Source organism: Pseudophryne corroboree, chromosome 3, assembly GCF_028390025.1.
Source record: "Pseudophryne corroboree isolate aPseCor3 chromosome 3, aPseCor3.hap2, whole genome shotgun sequence".
In the NCBI taxonomy this organism is placed as follows: Eukaryota; Metazoa; Chordata; class Amphibia; order Anura; family Myobatrachidae; genus Pseudophryne; species Pseudophryne corroboree.
The window spans coordinates 620,567,512-620,590,333 of NC_086446.1; the positions used below are offsets into that span (position 1 = coordinate 620,567,512).

Here is a 22,822-nt window from a genome sequence, read left to right on the forward strand (position 1 = left end):
TGTCCTCTGTAAAATCACAAAGACGTACTATGTTTTATTCTGTACTTTTATGAATACATTTTATTCTATGTAATTCAAAAAAATTGTTTTGTTTTACACTGATGTACTAATATTATCTAAACAGTACCATACATGTAAGCGCCCTCAGATTTGTTTGTTAGATGTATTAAGCCTGGAAAAGTGATAAAGCAGTGATAAAGAAGTTATATGTGGAAGGTGATAACGCACCAGCCAATCATATCGGGCTGGTGCGTTATCACCTTCCACTTATCACTGCTTTATCACTTCTCTAGGCTTAATACATCTGCCTCTATGTATTTAGTATATGTTTGATTATACACAATGATCTTGTCAACTTGTAATACTTACTATGAATCATTCATTACTGCAAAAAAATATCAAAACCGTGCTATGGATAATTTCATGTTTACTCCTGTATATTTTGTAGTCTGATGATGGTGTGCCTCCTCTTCCATTAAAGAAAATCTGTCAGTAAGATGACTCAATTTGGTGATGATAATATATACATTTTTCCAATTGCTCAGTGCAATTTGCTGTAGAAATTGCACATGAAGGATTTATAATCCAATTCCATTTACATATAAATGAGAACACTGAAAAAGGAAAACAATATTTTTTCTTAAAACTAAAATGGGTCTTTTATTTGATGGTTCCATTTGCATGTTGGTTATAATGTATGTAGTACAAAACTAATATACTGTACACTGTGTAAAATAATAAGCCAGGGTTGCTGACTGACAATAGTTTAATAATAAGCCATTAAATTATCTGTCCAGTGCAGTATAACAGGCTTTCAGATATAAATGACAAGTTGAAATAGTAGAAAATGACAATTTCATGCTTGTGATTAGGTTATTTGCCCCTTTCAGTTCTTCACTTTGGTTAATCACAAAAAATAGAATCATTTTCTGAAACTGTGCAACCTGGATTTCAATAAAATGCATTACAGACAAGAATGCTCCTTACTTTTTGAACCAGTGAATTAATAAATTGTGGTCTGCGTCTGACAGGGTGGAAATTTGTCTGAGCAGATGGGCGTAGATGACGTAGGTAGATGTACTACTAAACTGAGGATTCTGAAAGACAACAAACACATACAGAAACCAGTTAACAATCACAAGATCTCGGCTTCAAGAACGTAAAGGAATTTTAAAAAAAATTGGTAATAAGATTCTCAGAAGGTTTACCTGTGTCAGTATAAAGTAGGCTCTAACGTCGTCTTTTGTTCTTGGCCTGAGAAAATAAGTTAAAATCCAAATATTGATGACATGAACAACTGAATACATTGCAACTGGTTTTGGCAAATCATTTTTTAAAAACTTCTACACTACATGTTGTGACTACAAGGCCAGATTCTATGGTGTAATTCCGAATGCAGACGGATGTTAAGATTTTTTAGCAAACTGCACATTCATTGCAGCCTGCAAATACAAGTTAGAAGAAGCATCCTGTGGGCATGTAGGCAGAGTCATGGGCTATACCAAGGTGAGTATACTGTATGCAGGGAACCGTCACCAATGCTAGGTTTGGTGCAAATACTGATTATAGCAATCACAGCAGCTCTCGTAAGTGGAGGGCTGGTGGGGGTGCGGTTGCATAGATGCATCTGCCTGGCATTAAATTCGCTCAGAATAAAGCCCAATGGGGCAGATGTATTAAGCCTGTAGATGGCATAACAAAGTGATAAAGCGGTGATAAATGCAAGGTGAAAACGCACCAGCCAATCAGCTCCAATATGTAAATTGACAGTTATGAGCTGATTGGCTGGTGCGTTATCGCCTTGCACTTATCACCGCTTTATCACTTCTTAATGGCCTTCTGCAGGCTTAATACATCTGCCCCAAAATGTGTGATGTACATGGGACACAATGCTGAGAATTCACACATATATTATCATATAATATTGTTTGTTAAGCAATTTTTTATTCACAAAAATGACAATGTCATTTTAAGATCAAAATAGATTAAAATATCCTAAAATAACGTCTGCAAACAGTAGCTCAGCTATTCTTTCTAAATAAGCTTTCTTGTTTTTTACGATTTACTTTAACAAAAAAAAAATCAACTAGTGACATCACAAGGTGCCCCACTATGCAGTGACATCATTTGTTCCTAGTACAGCGATAAGCTAATGGGCTGCCTAATGTGTAATTTGGGTTATCCCACTAAAAAGGCAAGGCATACAATTTCTTACATTCATGTTAAATGTTTTAATTATATTACTACCAAAGATATTATTCAGCAGTTTTACAACGTCTGCAAACACTCCATAAAGATTTGTTTTTTTACAGTGTAATGAACTGATCTCACCCTTTCCATTCCCTTAAGAGGCTGTTAATAATTCCTTTGAGTACTGTTTTCTGGATATCTTGAGTCTGAAAGAAATATACACTTGACAGTCACTGTTATGCAAAATACCCACCACAACATTGCTGGTATGACATATGTAAATTACAACACCAACCCACTGTAAATTAAAAACAAAACAAACACACTTTTATGCTTAGTGCAGCTAATTTATTAAGCACACGTAGGTTTTGTGCCAGTGGACCTTGATGAGCCTGTACAGAGCACACTGTCCACATGACGTCCCCACTCGGAAGTGCTCCTTGATGTGTGGAGTAACAGAACAACCTTTAGGAGGTGCACTGTGAAAGCCCATCCTCCTACCCTTTAGTACATCCCCTTTTCATTAATTAGTTTTCATATTTTGTGCCAAAATACTGCTTATATATAGTTAATTTAACTCATGAGAGTGAAGGAACATCAAGACTGGCTTTATTACATGTGTCACTTATACGTGAATCAAGATTTTCATTATTATTTAGTGCACTTACAAATTCACTCCTCAGCCAAAAAGCTATTCTTTTAATAGAAACGTGTTGGCAGAGAAACACGGTAGAGAAACGCATTGGTAGAGAAGCGCATGTTCAGGAACAATAGACAATCCCTGGGATCAGTTCACAATGTTAAATAATTAGCTAATTTGAATCTTTGGCGCGACTTCAGCAAATATGTATGAGGACATATCTGTACGTCTGTAACATTGGCCATGTGTATATTTCTGCAGGTCCTTCTCATGACGGAGTAATGGATAAAGTATTAGTGAGCTAAGTTATGCAGGACCATAGGGTTCTCTTTTCACTGGTGACTAGTACTGAACAAATGCGTGATGCTCCACATACAGGTAACGTAATACTTTGTAAGGCAAAAAAGGAACATGAAATAATATATGGTGCCCGTTAAATTTCCCATATGGTCCTCGAAGGTTGTTAGGCTGATTTTGAGTTGCAAATAAGGTGGCTGTATTTGTGGGCAGCAGCGGAAGCCAGATTTACAACATTAGATAATGCGAGAATCCGTTTAATGCAGGTGATCGTGCATGTGCAAGCGGAAAGTGTGCCACCCATTGATTTTACGCTGGCCCACCGCAACAGTCACCGTGCTAGGAGCAAGAAATCCAGGAGAAACCGGCTGCAGTTCCCCGCACACAAAGAGCATTTGATACACTCCTACGATATTCCCAAAAGTCATGGTGGTTATCTGCGATTGTATAGTCACTGACCAGATCCCACATTGCAACACCCTATTTCAGGGAAAGACCAATTTGAACTGACATATGTCAAAACTGAGCCAATTGGCCTTTGCGCTTGCGCTGTTTGCAAAAACTTGCCGCGTACATCCACAATAAGATCTGCCTGACTCAGAATCAGGCCCTGTATACACACTTGTACATTCAATTGTAGGAATGCTTGCATAATGTGTACAATTACTACATATATAACAATTGGGATGGTGAAGAGAACCTCCTTTCATCTAATAGTAACACAGGGTGAAATATTATACTGATTGTATATTCGTTACAGAACTAGTCGCATTTGGTTGTCAGTTAAAAAAATATTTATCACAGGAAAATGGCAAAAGACAGCATTAAGTGGAAATGTTAATATATACTGTCAAACGCAATGTGAACCAAAGAGCTTTCATTTGTGATACTTACGGTAGTTAGTAAGGCATCATAGACAGTGTTTAAAAACTTTGTATTGATTCTGGAATCTTCAACTGTGTTAACAGAAGCATTTACATCTCTCTGTGAAAAGCAAACAAAAAATAATATCACTGCAAGCATAGCATTACATATAGTTAGTAAGGTTAGGAAAAGAGACATGTAAGAGTTTAACCTAGTTCCATTAATTCCAGTTGTATTGATGCAGAGGAAAGTATTACATGTTAGTGTATGACATACCTCCCAACTTATTGTAGATCGTGGGGGTCGTGGCCTTATGTTGGGGGCATGACAATCACAAGTCAAACCTCCATTTACATCACTGTGGGGGCATGCCCAGTGACCCCAATCCCTCTGTCCACATAAGAGATGCTGTTCACACGATGCTCTGCTAAGCATTAAGTCAGAGGGGGCCTCCCAATCCCTCCCCCCCCCCCCCACACACACACTGGCGGGAACGTGTCTAAAGAAACGGGACTGTCCCACCAGAATCTGGACAGTTGAGAGGTGCTGTGTGTATTGAGTTGGACACATTTTAAGCTATGAGCAGCTCAAAAAGACAATGTGGAATGTGACTGCATCAAGATAAGAATACACCATATTTTTATGCCCCTTTATCGTTAGGGGCTTTAAGCGCATCTTGATGTGGCCACTTACAAGAGAAGTCATGCCCTAATTAGTAAACTAAATAAACACATTAAAAAAAAAAAAATTCCACAACTCACAATTTAAACCATTGCCAGCTCTTGAAACCTAGGCATGAATACTCTACACTTAGCAGGATAGTAACTTGCTACAGACAAATTTAGACAAAATGTCAAACTGTCTGTGCTGTGGTAGATAAATGTACAGTTACAGTATGCATCTAATGTGTTATTAACGGTTCTATTTACTCAATAAGTGGAATACAAATGGGGAATACAGAGATGGCAAAAAATGTAGGAATACTAATTAAGAGAAAGCTGAAGAGCATCACACAGTGACTGGCAGGTAGCCGAAACAGTAACTACTATTGCAGCTACAAATACAGTATATTCAGTTACCATTAGATAAGTAAAAAAATTAGGATAACCTAATGCAGTGGATGTTTAACTCTAGTTCTCAAGTAACCTCAACAGGTACCAGTAAAATAGAACAACTCACTTGAGAATGATTAAAGAAATCCATAGAACATGGCCTGCTGTGGGTAAGTACTTCAGGACTGGGGATGAGACCCACTGGCCTAATAGATGAAATTATGATACATGGCGATAGCCATTGCGGACTGTAGCCCTTGATGAATAGCAAAAAGTCATAAACTGCTGTTAGCACTTTTTTAGGGTTTAATAAATAGACACATTGTAAAACACTTGAAGATGCTACCTAGGAAGTATATAAAAATAAGAAACTTCAGTCTAGGATAATAAACGTGCAGGTAGGTGGGATGACATTTATATTGTATTTCCCAGGAGTTGTGAATAGGTGTTGACTGGATTTTTTATATATAAACTTTAAAGTGAACTTGAAAACAGAAGCCTTCACACTTGGGATATGAGGGATAAGAAAAGGTAAGCCGTTAAACAGCAATGGGAACAAAACTGACTACTGGTGTTACCTATGATAACCCCCCCTGCGTTGCTGTGTTTTTGTTCTTTTATTATATATCTCTGTGGTGTCCCATTGTAATCTCTTGCAGAATAGTCTTTATAAAAATATTATTCACAATACTAGTAAAGGCTTGTACAGAATGTAATAGATTGCTACCTTGAATGCAGCATTTAACTCCAAGAATGAATCAAATGTGGTTAAATAAAAATCGTGCACAGCTTTCCATTCCCCTGTTGATTTCGCTTTGTCCAAGTCTAACCTGCAGAAACACAATACACATAATAACAAATGTAAGCAAATTATGCATTTCTTGCTAATTTAACATTATTCAGGGAAGATAAAATAAAATTCTTAGATGGCAATGTTTACAAAAACCGTAACGTTGTAGGTGTGTTGTGTGAAAGAGAGACTACAGCACTTACCTGTTTAGTGTCTCATTTGTATGTAGTCAATAAATGGATCTTGTTCACATATGTGATGTTACTATATAATATACAATTAATATTAACAGCCCTCCCTATCCCCATACCTAATTCCATTCTTGTGGTCCATCGGCTGCAAGTGCAGTGATTGGATGGAATGAATTGCAAATATTCTCATTGTGTGTCGATCCAGCTATACAATTGTTTCTTGATCTGTGATTATCATGTGCTGGTCTGTATGCTTATCCTGTTTGTTCACAGGTGGATCAATTTTAATGGACATACTATATATGTAACAGGGTCCGAGTTGCCGAAGGTGCGTGATTTCGGGAAAGAATGCCCATATTTTGAAAGCAGCAATAATTTACAAGGCAAAACCAACCTCACATGCTGCTATTTCATTATCGCTTTCATTAAATAACATGCACTGTTATACTGGATAGTAGCAGTTCCTTTTTTATATTGATATGGTGATTATTGCACTACATAGATATATTTATCATTATGAATTATGGTTTCTCATGTCAAGTGTAATTATTTATTTCATGAGTTTAATACAATTTAAATTGGGGTTTTAAAAAATAAATAAATAAATATATACAGGTTGAGTATCCCATATCCAAATATTCCGAAATACGGAATATTCCGAAATACGGACTTTTTTGAGTGAGAGTGAGATAGTGAAACCTTAGTTTTCTGATGGATCAATGTACATAAACTTTGTTTAATACACAAAGTTATTAAAAATATTGTATTAAATGACCTTCAGGCTGTGTGTATAAGGTGTATATGAAACATATATGAATTGTGTGAATATACACACACTTTATTTAATGCACAAAGTTATAAAAAAATATTGGCTAAAATTACCTTCCGGCTGTGTGTATAAGGTGTATATGAAACATAAATGCATTCTGTGCTTAGATTTAGGTCCATTCACCATTTGTTTGTTAAAGTTTTGTTTTAAGGGACTGGCAATTCCCTTTTACAAGAGGCTGCTGACAATCAAAGTGCAGTACTATTCACCAGAGCGCATAGTTTTTTCTTTTTTACCCATCACCATGATATCTCATTATGTTATGCAATTATTCCAAAATACGGAAAAATCCGATATCCAAAATACCTCTGGTCCCAAGCATTTTGGATAAGGGATACTCAACCTGTATATATATATATATATATAAAAATAAAAAAAAGGAAACAGTAAATGCATATGTATTAGGACCTTTCCCCAATAGGATTCAATGTTCTTTAAAGAAGTATACACAATGAGTCCTGATCTCGGAGGGAATGCATACGCGAGAAGTACGGAATCCAGTCAGGGAGTCCCCTCGCGGGCTCGCTGTGCTCACCATGCTTGAGGCCCGGTGGCAAGCTACGATCACCACAGGTTATATTCCCACTTGGGTGGTGAGGTGGACCCACCACCCGTGTGTGAATATGGGACTTTGCTCGGGATTCTGGCCACCGGCATTCCCCTACATGTCGGAATTCCGGGCGTCGTTATCCTGAAAATGGGCATCCCGACAGGCGGTATATTAACCGCATCCCCAGCACAGAGCTGGTGCACAATATTAAGTGGTATTATGGTGTGGAAATGTTTGTACACCATGTTGTATAAGAAGAAGTGTCTCTAGGAAATCCTCTCTGCCACTCCATAAAGTATATGCAATAATGAGTTCTCTTTACAATTTGTTTTGCACTGTCCAATACTAGGCTTCTGTAATTAGCAAGAGACCCCCTTCTTCTGCTGAGCTCCTGATCGTCTGTAAGCTAATGCTTCCTTCCTTCCTCAAAGTATCCTGCACAATCACATATGTCAAGGAGCCACCTTAAGCTAGGTACACACTATACAATTATCTGTCAGATAATCTGCCAGATCTGGCTGGTTGGAATGAAAATCTGATAATGGATGAGAGCAAATTACAATCTATCATTTGTTCCCAAATATTGGAAAACTAACAAAACCTGTTTTTCATACAAATTGGTTAAACACAAATTTAACCAACTTGGATGAACGACTGTTTTTCACAGTTTTCCAGTGTTTGGGTACAAATCATACTTGCCTACCGGACCCTCGCCATGAGGGAGAAAATGCTCTGTTCCTGTACTTTCCTGGTAATGTATGATTGCCATCACATGTGGTGAGCTAGTTAATTGATAAGAAAGGTGTTTCACCACAGGTGATGGCAATCATACATTACCAGGAAAGTCCAGGAACAGAGCATTTTCTCCCTCATGGAGAGGGTCAGGTAGGCAAGTATGGTACAAATCGTAGATTGTAATTTGCTCTCATCCATTATCAGATTTTCATTCCAACCAGCCAGAGCTGGCAGAATATCTTCCAGATAATTGTATTGTGTGTACCTAGCTTTAGACTCCCAGGTGAGAAGGCAGCCCTCCCACATCCCGCCCACTTCCCAGTCTATGAATATCATCAAGCCCCATCCGCCATACAGCATTGTGCAGAGGCTCAGGGATATTACAAGGCAATTTGCGTCACCATGCTTCCCACACTTGCCACTTAAGGGCCCTACACACTGGCAGATAAAATGCACGATATGAACGTTCTCGTTCATTAATGAACGAGAACTCATTCATATCGTGCAGTGTGTAGGCACCAACGATTAACGATACGCGGCCCCCGCTCGTTAATCATTGTTGTCCCGTCGCTTATGCATGCGCGCCAATATGGACGAGATTGTCCATATTAGCATGCAGTGCTATGGAGCCGGGTGACGGGGGGTGAAGAAACTTCACTCCTCCCGTCACCTCCCCCCCGCCGCGGGGTCGCCCGTATACGCCGTCGGGCAGCTCGGCGGTGGATCGGTAAGTGCGTAGGGCCCTTTAGACCTCCCCTCTCACAGAGGAATAGCATCTAAAGTTTGCTGGAAAGAAACAGGGCCATTTGGGTAAGCAAATCCATGTGCTTTGGCAGAATATAGGGACACCTGCGCTATTGAAATCAAACTGAACTTTATTCATCAGGGGCCCATTAAATATAGAAGCTTGGTAAAAGGGTACAAAGAAATCAAATGGGCTAACAGCATGTGCAGTTTGTTTCTGAAACATGTACCAGGTATATAACGGGAAGCTAATATCTCCCTGTCTGTATAAGAATAAAAGAAACCATGCAATTACTACATTCAGTAGCCTTGTGCTAATTTATCAGCGATGTGCAGCCGGTGACCTCTCTTGTGACGGAGTCTATTTTTATTCTTGTTTATTGTTTATTTTCATTCATTAATCAGTAAACTAGTAGGGCACAGTGTCAGATATTTTACTAGTCAGGGCCTTGGGTATTTCTAACAGCTCTTAATAGTTTCAGATTTTTTTTTGTAATTTTAAAAGAAACAACTTTGTATACCATGTCATAATCAGTTTAGGGCAATTTGAGAGGGAAACAAATATCTGCTGCGGTTCCTCCTTCCTAAATCCCAGGTTTGCTTAATATTTGCGGTTACACCCCTGAGAACAGTTTGTTTGGAAAACATCTGCAAATATTGTTTAATAAAACAGATAAATGTGGGTAAGATCATAAAGCGCTATACAAATTAATTAAATTAATACTTGTAATAAGTCATGCGTGCTCCCTGTTCTTTTCCTTTTCTTCTCTTAATGTGTGTATGGAAACTGGCTCATAAGAGCTATCTTTAGAGGAGAATTTCTCTGCTTTACACCCACATGTGAGGTACACCCAGTGTGCAAGTTAAATGAAAAGGGGGAATGTACCCACTCACTTAATAGGGGAGCAAGGTAAAGCATGTAAAAGGTATCTTTATGATGATGTTGTGCGTACCCAAACTCACGTATTAGACCAGTCGACTGTTCGCATCAAGGTTTCACCAAGTTACTTATAGCGACACAATGGAAGCACCCTGCAGCCCCATCTTTACAAACTGTAGTGAACAAAATGTGGTTTATAGCATCTATGGAATACTGTACCTTACTGCCTTGCTTCATGATTCAGCGGTCAAATTCCTGTATACTTGGCGCCCTTGGTTCCTATATTTCCACAGACAACTGCCAGGTTCCTTTTAAACTTAAATTTTAGTTCTTTCTTATTTCTACTTGTCCTCTGTTATTGTGTGATTGGAGGCCTTTATATCCCATTTATTCTGCCACATTCTAGTTAGCGTGGATTGAAGCGGTATTGCGCCCCCCCCCCCTTCCCCTTTTACTTTCCCAGTCCCCCACCCTCTTGTCCCTCTATACCAGGCATTCCCAACCGCGGTCCTCAAGGCACACCAACAGTGCAGGTTTTAGTGATTTCCAGGCTTCAGCACAGATGGTTAAATCAAATTACTGAGGTACTAATTAAGTCACCTGTGTTCAAGCCTGGATATCACTAAAATCAGGACTGTTAGTGTGCCTTGAGGACCGCGGTTGGGAAACACTGATCGATACAGTTGTTTTCATGTTGCAGATTCTTTTTATTATTCCTCCACAAAAATGTAAAAATTAAGTGTACTTGACTATGTTTGCATTGTTTGGGATGTACTTTACTGTGTAATATGTCTTGATACACCAAATTGTACTCTTCCATTGTATTTCTTTGATTTTGCATGTGTTGTACACTCTTGCCCTCCACTTTTACAAATAAAGAATATACAGTACAAATAAAAAATCCATCAAAACATAAGACAGTTTGGTCCAATACAAAAAAAACCCACTTGGTCCAATTTGAAAAGATAAGGAACATAAAATAGGGAGATTCCCCACAAAATAAGGTACAGATGTTTCCAAAATGCAAAAGTCCACAAAAACAGTCCGGATCAGTTTAAGGGTTAAAAAAGCGTACCATATAACTGTGGGGCATCTACCAGTATAGTCCTTATAGTAGTGCAAGTCCATAAAACCAACGCGTTTTGATAGTGTTATCTTTTTCAAGGTTCAACTATTATATATACTGTGGCAGGAGAGGTACTTTGAAACCTGTAAGCTACACACAGGGTCCTGGGGGTAGGTGGGAAGTGTGGATGGACCAGGTTCCCATCCATTTGGCCCAGACCAGGTCTTATAGGCTTCAAAGCCCAAGAAGCTGCTTCATCAGCTAGCACCTGGGTGCTGGGTTTAAAACAGAGTCTCTCCCATGAGTCAGGGCTCCTGAAGGCAGTTAGTGTCCAGGTGATAGGCCTGCTAGGGACAGTGGGATGCGGAAGACTGTGGCACTAGTGTCAGGATGCCGGGACCTGAAAGGTTCCTTATTAAGTAAGAGGGAGTGAGGCAGGGCCTAACCTCTGTGGTAGTTTATACTAAAGACAGGGATCTTTGTTTTATGTATATCTTTGTTTTTGAGCTACCTTAATAAAAGGTATTTGTTGTTTTTGCACAAGCCTGGAGTCGGTCGTTGGTGGAATTTTTGTAGCAGAGTGCATTCTAGCAAGATTCCTGTTACAATACCTAATGGACTGAGGGTGTAACCAGAAGTACTGTCCCGATGAAGCAACTGCATAGCATGTAAAACCATTCCAGCAACAAACACCAAATTCTCCACCTTTACAGTCAAAGGTAAAGAAAACAAGATTGGAGGATTCATCACCTATCATACAACGAAAGTGATTTATTTATTAGAGTGTTAATGTGTTTATATAGGTTGCACTTCAAGAGCATTAAAAACCAAGCTTTCAGAGGATATAAGAAACATTAGGAAAGGTATGATTACACATACATTATCTGAATATTTTAAAACCATTCATAAATGCCCATTGAAAGACCTCATTAGATTTGTAGGCATACAAAATGTCAATTCAAATTGGAAAGACACAGATCTGGAAGGTAATTTGGCGAGAGCAGAAATGCAGTGGATTTTTGAATTAAACACCAGAAGGATTGAATGCGGAGTACAGTGGATTATACGTCTGTGCTTGGCTCCCCGGGAGTTACGATGCCGATTGGAGCTGGCGGTCTGGCTGGGGGAGCATCCAGAGTGCCACTTAGACAACCAGGGTATGTTTTATTTGGTTTTAAGATGCTTTGAGAATATGGGCATAATAAGGGGTGGGGCATTACTTCTGGTTACACCCCCAGTCCATTAGGTATATACTGTATATATGTGAATATGTACATGTCCTAGTTGAACCTTGAAAAAGATAACACTGTCGAAACGTGTTGGTTTTATGGACTTGAACTTCTATAAAGGACTATACTGGTAGAAACCCCATGGTTATAAGGTACGCTATTTTAACCCTTAAACTGATCCGGACTGTTTTTGTGGCTTTCTGCATTTTGGAAACATCTGTACTAGGGAGGCTAATCCCGGGCCATTTTTTCAATCCCGGGGATCAGGATTGAAAAATGGCCTCTCCCGGGATTCCCCGGATTGGCTATTCCCTATGTGTCTGCCCCCTCACCCCGCCCTCACAATACTCACCATACAACGGGGGTGGGCAGATGGGAAACATCCGTCGCTCTCGGCAGGCGACGACGGACGGCGCAGTGTGACCTGTCACTGCATGCCATGCTGCACTTGGGAGCCAGGAGAAGGGAGCTGGGCAGCGGCTGAGCGTCCTTAGGACGCTCAACACTGATCCCCCAATCCCCGGGACTGGAGCTTCCAATCCCGGGATTGAATCCCGGCCATTTTTGGGCCTAAATCCCGGGATCCCGCCAATCCCGATCCTGGGATTGGCCTCCCTAATCTGTACTTTATTTTGTGGGGAAACTAGACCAAGTGGGCCTTTCTGTATTGGACCAAAACTGTCTATTATGTTTTTATTGATTTTATGTAATAAAAACATGTATTATAAGTGGACGATTTTTTCAACATATTGTGAAAAGAAACCTTGATGTGAACAGTCGACTTGTCTAATATGTGAGTTTGGGTACGCACATCATCATCATAAAGATACCTTTACATGCTTTACCTTGCTCCCCTATTAAGTGAGTGGGTACATTCCCCCTCTTCAATTAACTTGTACACTGGGGGTACCTTACATGTTGGTGTGAAGCAGAGAAATTCTCCTCTAAAGATACCTTTATGAGCCAGTTTCCATACACACATTAGGAGAAGAAAGGGAAAAGAACAGGGAGCACGCATTAGAGACTTATTATAAGTACTCATTTAGTTAATTTGTGTAGCGCTTTGTGATTTCATCAACATTTTTTCTGTTTTATTGTGCATTATTATAGAGTTGAGCGCATTGCAAAAATTTATGGAATTTAGCGGTTATCGGCCGACTGAGCCAATGTGTCATGGCTGTACTGCACACACGCGGTTAATGACTAGACACAACGGTCGCAGAGAGGATTTATTTGTAAAGTGAATGACAGACAGTAAACGTTCGTGGAAGGTGGATGTAGTTACGTACATTGCCGCCAGTCGTGATCCTGGGCGGTCAGGATACCGACGTCGGAATTCAGACCACTGATAATGTTGCCAGTCGAATCCCAGCTAACAAGGGCTATTCCCTCTCGTGGGTGTCCACGACACCCATACAATGGGAATAGAACCTGTGGCGAGCACAGTGAGCCCGCAAGGGGCTTTGTTGCGCTCGCCCCCCTGCTGGCATTCTAGTGGCCGGGATCCCGGGATCAGTATGCTGACCACCGGCATCCCCGCGATGGTCTTCCCATAAACAAAGCTGTGGAAGGTGGGTACCTTATACATATCACAAGTCCTTAGATTACACAGTGCCACACTATATTACAAATGGGAAGTTTGGTCACATTACATGGCTGACAACTGACATAATTCCTGTAAAATAAAAGGAGTTTTCTACCTTTAATAGCTCTGATTCATTGGCTAGTATGCACACTAAATACAATTATTTTACCCATTTAATTTCAGTCTGGGCTATGAATCTAGTCAAGTATTTTTGCTATCACACAGCTTTTTAGTTTTGTTGGTCTTGGGTTACAATGGCCTACTGCCCCATTTTCCCAATTTAGGGTGGACTGTCACAATGTAAGTTCTATGTCAAGGGCATGTTAAGAGAGTAGGGGGCCAGTGTGCAGTCTCTGTCTGGGCTCCCTTCTCTCTAGTTTGCGGCGATCATGAGTGGACTGAGCAGGAGTGGACTGTGCATGTGCAGGTCTCTGTGAAAATAGCGCGGCGGCCGTCACCACAGACATTTGTGCAGTGATGTTGACGTGGGAATATGGATAGGTAAGTACAGATAGATCCACGGTTATCTTGGCTTCTTTGCTGCGCCTAGGCACACCATGGTTTATTTACATAAACCCTTCATCTATTGTTCTCAGCTGCAATACAATACAGAGAACAATACAGCAGGGGATTAAGTCCGACTACCCAGTCTCAGTTAATCCTATTAAAGGCCAAGATAAACGTGGACCCATCTGTATTATAGAACATGGGTGGTTTGGGTCCCCCTGTGCACCTCAAACCCTGCACCCATTATGGATACACCACTGGGCTTTGTCCCAATTGGATGGAATATTGGCAGGTATGTCCTGTACACTGTTGCTCTGCATAGCTCACACTCCTGCTATGAGGTGAGCAGCATTGAAATGGTGCTTTAATAGGAAGAGATGATATGTGAGGTGGTCAAACATGTGACACCGGAACACACTTCTACCTTACATCTCATGCCTGCCCCACTTCTGCCTGTTATGATTTATGTTGCAATTTTACTTATGTAATACCCCTTTCACACCGAGTCCCTGACCTGGAATATTGCCAGTGCAACCTGGGTCGGAGTAAAAGGCGCTACCTGGGTTCGGTTTTCCCTGGGAATTCAACCTGGATCGTAACCAGAGTGACCCTAGGACCGACCTAGGTAGTCTTTAGTGTTAAAGCACGACCCAAGTCATCCATCCCTAATCATGCTAAAAGTATGCAGAGAACCGGATCACCTGCGCGTGGAGATGATGTAAATAGTGCCAATAACCCGGGTCCAACCTGCAGTGTGAATACAGTTTCAAGCAGCTGTGACGTGGCTTGAAACCGTGTTCAATAACCCTGGTTCAACCCAGGTTTTACATTCAACTTATATGCACAGTAGGTGTACTGGTTTTGTACCACTTCTCATTGTACCTCATACTTGTCTCTGTACAACCCATTTTGTTACTCTGAATTTTTATTTATATATTTGTAAGTTAATAACGATTATGATAATTCTGCTTACAAATGTCATAAAAAGGTAGTTCACAAACTGCAAAATACGCACAGAGCATTTAATTTTGTGCGAAACCACAAAATTACCAATTTCACACTAAAGAATGGGACAGCGGGTTCTACTTAAACATCTCAATAAGAAGTTGAACAATATCTGGACTGTGATATATATTTGTCAAAGCCCAAAAAGTAAAGTGATCACTTATTTGGTTACTTTATTTTCGGCTCAGAAACAGAGCATAAGCAGCCAGTGGGCCGTGCACGCAGTTATTACCGGAGAGGTATGAAGCTATATCTACTGTAGCCCATAGGCTACAATGGACTATCACCATCTGAAACAAAGATTTATGGATTTTGGTAAATGCCAGTTTTGGAGTCCCCACAGAAAACTATGGGCACTTAATTTGTGATCGAAAAGACAGGGACTGCATAACTCCAATACCTGCTGCAAAATCCCTTTGCTATTATACCCCTTCATGCTTTAATATGTGGCAATCCTTCAGCAACACCTGTTTTCAGAAGATTTACTGCATTTTTAGCTTAGTAAAAAGACCCCATTGTATATTGAATGTATAGATAAGCAGTACTAAAGGGATATAACTGGTAAACTATTGTAAAAAAGACTTATTTATTTCACCAGAAAAATAAAGACACAGTTTGCAATTAAACTGTGAATGCATTGCGGTGCGGCACAACACACTTGCTGGGTGCTTTGCTCTGCTGGGCGGCCCTCAGCATGTGAGTAGATGGATGCAGATCTTGCTATAGAAGCAAGATCTGCATCATCTCTGAATACCCCCTAAAGTACGGGCTTTCAAAATAAGTATTAGCACGATATTGATAAACAAATGCAAGAGGAGATGCACAAAACAATTAAGTAAACTGAAGAAAGAAAGGGAAAAATGTATATCATTTCAATGTGGGTTCCTCACTGGATGGACGTAGTCGGTGACTAAAATGGAAGATTAGATACATGCATAAATCTATGGACTAGATTTCAATAACTTTTTTTTCCTTATAAAAGGTTAAGTGTTCAAATCACACAATGAACATGGTAGATAATTTATATTACAGGAGATGACTAAAATCCACATAACTGTCGCATATAATGAGTTGTTACAACTGGGAATGTATGACTCAGTGATGGCTCTTTTTTTAGTGAGGTTCGTTGACATTTCAGAAAAGTGACCCAAAAGCCCTAGATTATACATAGTGCAGACAAAGTAGTAACTGATAATAGGGATTACCAGATGCATGCTTTTTAGTTAAAATGTAATCATAATGTACAGTGTATTGCTTTGTGGACATTATTAGCTGACAAACAGTACTGTACAATGTTCCTGCAAAAAAACAGCTTGGAAGTTCGGAATTATTAGATGACTGCTGAGTCTAAGTACTAGGGTTGTTTAAAGCGTAGATATGAAGTTTTGGTGCTGCAGAGCCATTGATTAGCTTAAGCCTGGGAATAAAAAAATAAAAATGCTAACTTTTTAGGAGAAGAAAAAAAAGAGAGACTGAATGGGATATTTTAACGTTTCAGGACAAAACTTCTATACAGGGTAAAACATTATTTATAAAGTATAGCGCCAGCATATTCTGTTGCATTTTTAAATTGGTAACAAAAGCAATAATAAAACTAGACTAGAGTATTAACAGACATGCAGAGAAGCAAAGTGATCTTTCACAACAGTTTACAATCTATATACAAATTGCATACTTATCAAACCGGTGTGTAAAGGCCCCCACACATTAGAACGACTCGCAAATGAGCAATGTCGCTAACGATTTCCCTTTAACTCCCCAGCAGACCTGGACTCACGATCAGGGCTGTTTCTAGCCAATTTGGCTCCCAGCGGCAAGGTGGCGTGGCCTCGTTTTAATGGGCATGGCCTCATTTAAATGGGCATGGCCTCGTCTGAAAAGACTACCTCACACCCCAGTATTTGACCATGCACCAATAGATCACGCCCACCATAGGAAAAAAATTCTACCATATTAAGCCCCACACAATAATGCCCCCTGCACCATATTATGCCACACACCGCAATGCCCTTGATACATTAAATCCCCACATTATGGCAGGCAAGAGTCCCCATTTTCCACATCATGGCAGGCAAGAGTCCCCATTTTCCACATCACGGCAGGCAAAAGTCCCCATTTTATACAGTACGGCAGGCAAGAGTCTCCAGCTTACACAGTACAGCAGGCAAGAGTCCCCATTTTATACATTTTGGCAGGCAAGAGTCCCCATTTTATACGTTACGGCAGACGCCGTACGGCAATTGCACGGCTCGCCCGCCCCAAGTAACGGCCCTGCTCACGATATAGGACCTTATTTCGCATCAGTTTCTATTTTGCTAAATTAGCAAAATAGATTCTGATGCAATCTCACGTTGCATCAGAATATATAATTACTAAATAAGAAAAGAATGAGATAAAAGGTGCACTCCGGAAGCTTGTGTACGCTTGGCTCTGCTAGTATTTGATTTTGATTATTTTGTATTTTCTTAAAACATAACCTTTGTTTATAGCATAAAAGGATTTCTACAGTATATCTACATTTGGTTTGACAAATATCATGTTTTAAATATAGATTTAGACAATGTGCTCATAAGTATGAAAAAAGTGATTTAAAACGTGTGCTTTCGCTGAGTTTATAATTCTCTGTATATTTATTTACTGTCTCTACTGTTTAGTCTCGCTAGGATCCTCACAACACAGTATCTATTGTCTGTCATTTTTTCTGTTACTCAATATTGTTATTATATTGCTGCTGTGTTTCCATTGATCACTGTTTCTATTTTATGTTGCTGTTTATGAATGTTTCTTTTAAGTGTTTTGTCACTCATTTTATTCAAGGAGAATATAAGAAATATTTCTCCTTCCTTAATATGGATGTATAATGTATTTAATTAACCACATTATTTCATGTGGTCACTAGTGGACATTGCTATTACAAATAATCAGTACAGTTTTGAGAATGACACAAGTATTGATTTTCACAAACTTTTCTGCTTCAGTGTGTTTAGACCTTTTTGTCAGCTGTTACTATGATATACTGAAGTCAAATTACAAGCACTTCATAAGTGTCAAAGGTTTTTATTGACAATTACTTTAAGTTTATGCAAAGAGTCAAAGGGCCTAATTCAGACCTGATCGCTGTGCTGCAATTTGCAGAGGGCTGCAATCAGATAGTCGCCGCCCAGGGAGAGTGAAAACCTGCCCAGTGCAAGAGTGCGAATGCATGTGTACGCCATGCAAAAACTTTGCCAGGCAGCGGACATCTGCAAATCCGTTCGCAACTCACTCACCAGCTAATGATTTTTCCATAATGTGCAGTCTGTGCGTAGCCCAGGACTTACTCCTACAGTGCGATACAAATAGGCTGATCAGGGCAGGAGCTGACGTCATACACTTTGATAGAAAACGCATGGGAACGCACAATTCTGTCTCTGTTTGGGCTCGCAACTTGCCCTGGAATGCTGTCAATCAACTTCTGGACCACTTACTGACTGATGACCATCCATTCTTGCCTGATTAATGCTTGGAGTTTGTCACAAGTTGTGGGTTTTTTGTTTGTCCACCCGCCTCTTGAAGATTGGCCACAAGTTCTTAATGGGATTAAGGTCTGGAGAGTTTCCTGGCCATGGACTCAAATTTTGATGTTTTGTTCCTCGGGCCACTTCGTTATCACTTTTGCCTTATGGCAAGGTGCTCCATCATGCGGGAAAATGTATTGTTTGTCACCAAACTGTTCTTGGATGGTTGGAAGAAGTTGCTCTTGGAAGATGTTTTGATACCATTCTTTATTCGTTGCAAAATTGTGAGTGAGCCCACTCCTTTGGCTGAGGTTCAACACCACACATGAATGGTCTCAGGATGCTTTACTGTTGGCATGACACAGGACTGACGGTAGCATTCACCTTTTCTTCTCCAAATAAGGGCAGCAAAGAATCCACCTCCCCAAGAAAAACATCAGGGACAGACTGATAATCTGCAAAAGGTACAGGGCTTGGACTGCTGAGGACTGGGGTAAAGTAATTTTCTCTGATGAATCCCCTTTCAGATTGTTTGGGGTATGTGGGAAAAGGTTTTCTCTCCTATTATTGTTAATCTGTGTTAATTTTTTGTGATATTTGTGTTTGACTAATCTTTAGTTTTTACTGTTATATGTATGTACATGAATGTGTCCTCTTATTCATGATATGAAGTGAATAAAATAGTGTTATTCTGTTTAAATATACTTGATATATTGAATTGATTTTACCAAGTAGTTAATCATTCTTTATATTTTTCAACTAATTATGTGTTTATTAAATTTTAATTTTTGTGTAAAAATGTATATATTCATAACACTAAGTGATACAATAAGTGTGAAAATCTATTAAATCATTTGTGATTATATGTGTTATAAGTGGGATCAAAAACAAGAAATGTGCATGTGTGTGTATGACTTTTAATATATACTGTACATTGTCTGATATACTGTATGTCTCCAACATGTATGTATAATTATGTGAGTGTGGATATTAATATGAATATTATCAATTGCAAATATTTTCCATATCTATTATTCTAATATGATTTAATGTTATCCCTGCCTATATTTCTACGTATGTATTATTGTGTATATACACTCTTAGTTGATCATAGTAGTTATTTATATAGTAATGGTTCTGGACCATGTTCAGATATATGACATGGATTGATCATATAGGTTATTTCTACAGCAATGGTCCTAAACTGTATTGGAATGGGCTACGTTATTTTATATATATATATATATATATATATATATATATACAAACACACACACACACACATATACATTTTGTTCAGATATCCAATCCTCAGTTCAAAAAGACTATAATAGTTTTCATTCAATCCTTTGGGGATAACTGTATCCATCCTTGCAAAAGATCTGAGGGGTGGCCACATCCAGAAGCATGTTGCCATTGACGATAGCTTCAGATCTTGCCTGCAGCAGGAAAGATCTTAAGATATGATGAATGACCGGTGGGACCGCACATCGGATCGTTTTCATTAGTAAAAGTGCAAATCATGTACCTTTAACTAACGATGAAACGATCCGATGTGTCGAAATTGTGTGCATCTTGTAAGATATCATTCTAATGTGTGGGGGCCTTAAGGGGGAAAAGTGCTTGGTGGGCTACATGATCACACATCAGTGTTTGTCTGGGTCGAGAGGGTTGTTCAGTTGTGTGAATGGTGTTGAATAGTGATAAGTGTGTAGAATAGGTGCATACACACTGGGCGTTTTTACCCAGTGTGTATGCATAGCGATGATCGCTGACATCGCTGGGCTGAAAAGCGCTCAGTGCATACACACCGAGCGCTTTTCCCCCCTGCCCAGCGATGTCAGCGGCTTTCCATAGCAGGACGCTATGGAAAGCCGCTCACCTCACCGTTCATCTACTGGTAATACCAGTAGATGAACGGCAGCTGCCAGCGAAGAAGCGAGAGCGCGCTTGAGCACTCACCACTCATCGCTTGTGCATACACACTGGGCGGCTTTGAGCTGAAAGCAGCTCAACACACCAAAAGTGACCTGCTTTCAGCTCAAAATCGCCCAGTGTGTATGGGCCTTTAAGGAGGTTAAGTGGATGTTGCATACCTCCCAACATGACACTCTCCAGGAGGGACAAAATGCTCTGCTTCTGGACTTTCCTCTTAATGTATGACTGCCGGCACCTGTTTTGAACAGTTTAATGGATAAGAAAGATGTTTCACCACAGGTGATGACAAGCATAAATTAAGAGAGAAGTCCAGGAGAAGAGCATTCTGTCACTCCTGGAGAGGGTCATGTTGGGCAATATGATTTAATAAGCTTGTCAGAAGAGACAGATTTATAAATTGTCCACGCAGTACCTGCATCTATACAACTGGGGATGATGGCAGCCAGTTTCTGAACATTTTTCACTTCACTAGTGGATTTCTTTGCACAGACACATATATTAGATGGCACAATCTCATTATCAAATGGGAAATAAAAATAATCCCCTGAACTGACTATCTTGCTCATTTTAACCGGGGTACTCATGAATTTCACAGATTCTATGGCCAATATCCTATTAGCTGTGGCAAAGATTCCCCTGGGGATATCCTATTAGCCCCGTAAGCCAGAGGTTAATGGGGATTCTGCTCCGTGTGCCTGAATCCCAATAACCAGCCTCTGGAGGACCGCAATGTAAAAACTGGCTGTGATAGGACAGCCCGATACAGTTATCATGGTAAAAAGACAGTTATTACCATATAGTAACTTACAGCACCTAACAGGCTATAGGCCTATATCTGATTAAAAGCAACTGAAATTCAGGCTTGTGATTCCAGGCACAGAACCTATGTAATTCTTGAGTGTCGCAGTTTAAAGGGATAATATGGTAGCCCTAACTAGTAGCATAAAAGGCACACTGATTATTAAAAAAAATACACCTCCAAAAATACTGTAGATATTTGCACGATACTGTTTATTAATGAATTGCAATGTATTTAGTAAGGTGACATGCTCCTTTCAGCCTCTAGATGTCATTGCTGTTCCACAATTGATTGCAAGATGCACACTACATGTAATGCTCCAGTAGTAGTGTAGAAGTCTAATGCTCTAGAATAGGGGTAACCACATTTTGTGGTCAAAGGACCACATTGGGAGGTAGTACTCTTTTAAAGGGGCCACATTACAATTAAACTTGCTTAAACATGTAAAATATACAGAATTTCCTACAGGGTAAAGTGGAACTTCTGCCATTCCTCAGTATTGACCTGCAGCCTCTTTAGTGTTAAAAAAGTCCCCCATGACGACAGAAGTGTGTGCTAGCTAAAAACATAGGTTGCTTTGTGCAACTTCTCCACTTGTCCATTCTGTTGATTGTTTGATACATATTCTCCGTTACATAGGGAGCACGCCCATGGCCCTCTCCTGTACCACACTTTTCTAGTAACACCCCACCACCACCACCACCTGTCCTCTGTTGTGTCTCATCTTGCCGACCTCTGTAATAACACGTACTAACCTCCCTCCTCTAATTTACCAACATTTTCCACTCCCCTCTACAGTAACAGATTTCCCTTCATTATCTCCACAGTGTCATTTCATCACTGCTGTAGTAACACCTTCACCCATCACCTCTGCATGAACACAATTCTTGCCATCACCTCTGTCATAGGCTAGTAACACAGATCCCAAAGTGCGTAGCTACAATGGTACAACAAAAGGGATTGCAACAAATACAACTGTAAAGAGTTCAGAAGAACCAATTACCTACCGGTAAATCCTTTTCTCTTAGTCCGTAGAGGATGCTCGGGTCACTTCAAGAACCATGGGGGTATAGACGGGATCCACAGAGACATGGGCACTTTAAGACTTTCAAAGGGTGTGACCTGGCTCCTCCCTTTATGCCCCTCCTCCAGACTCCAGTTTAAGGAACTGTGCCCAGGGAGACGGACAATTCGAGGAAAGGATTTATTGTTAAACCACGGTGAGCTCACACCACAAGCATGCCGCAGAACGTGGCATTCAACAGAACACAAGCCAACGGCATGAAGAAATTTGCAGCAATATGCTGACAAAAACCGTAACACAACCTGTGTGTAACCACAACCAATAACTGCAGATACAGTATGCACTGGGACGGGCGCCCAGCATCCTCTACGGACTAAGAGAAAAGGATTTACCGGTAGGTATTAAAATCC

At 40.0% G+C, this 22,822-nt stretch overlaps 1 protein-coding gene across 2 annotated transcripts in view; it reads right to left on the reverse strand.

Moving 5' to 3' along the window:
* HECTD2 (HECT domain E3 ubiquitin protein ligase 2) overlaps positions 1-22,822 on the reverse strand; it is a 258,294-nt gene that overhangs the window by 129,766 nt on the left and 105,706 nt on the right. For both annotated transcript variants that reach the window (XM_063961662.1, XM_063961660.1), the window contains exons 4-8: positions 5,771-5,873; positions 4,022-4,111; positions 2,332-2,396; positions 1,209-1,254; positions 988-1,097 (exon numbers count right to left, since the gene is read on the reverse strand). In XM_063961662.1, the coding sequence (XP_063817732.1) occupies positions 988-1,097; positions 1,209-1,254; positions 2,332-2,396; positions 4,022-4,111; positions 5,771-5,873 (414 nt within the window). The remainder of the gene's footprint in view (positions 1-987; positions 1,098-1,208; positions 1,255-2,331; positions 2,397-4,021; positions 4,112-5,770; positions 5,874-22,822) is intronic.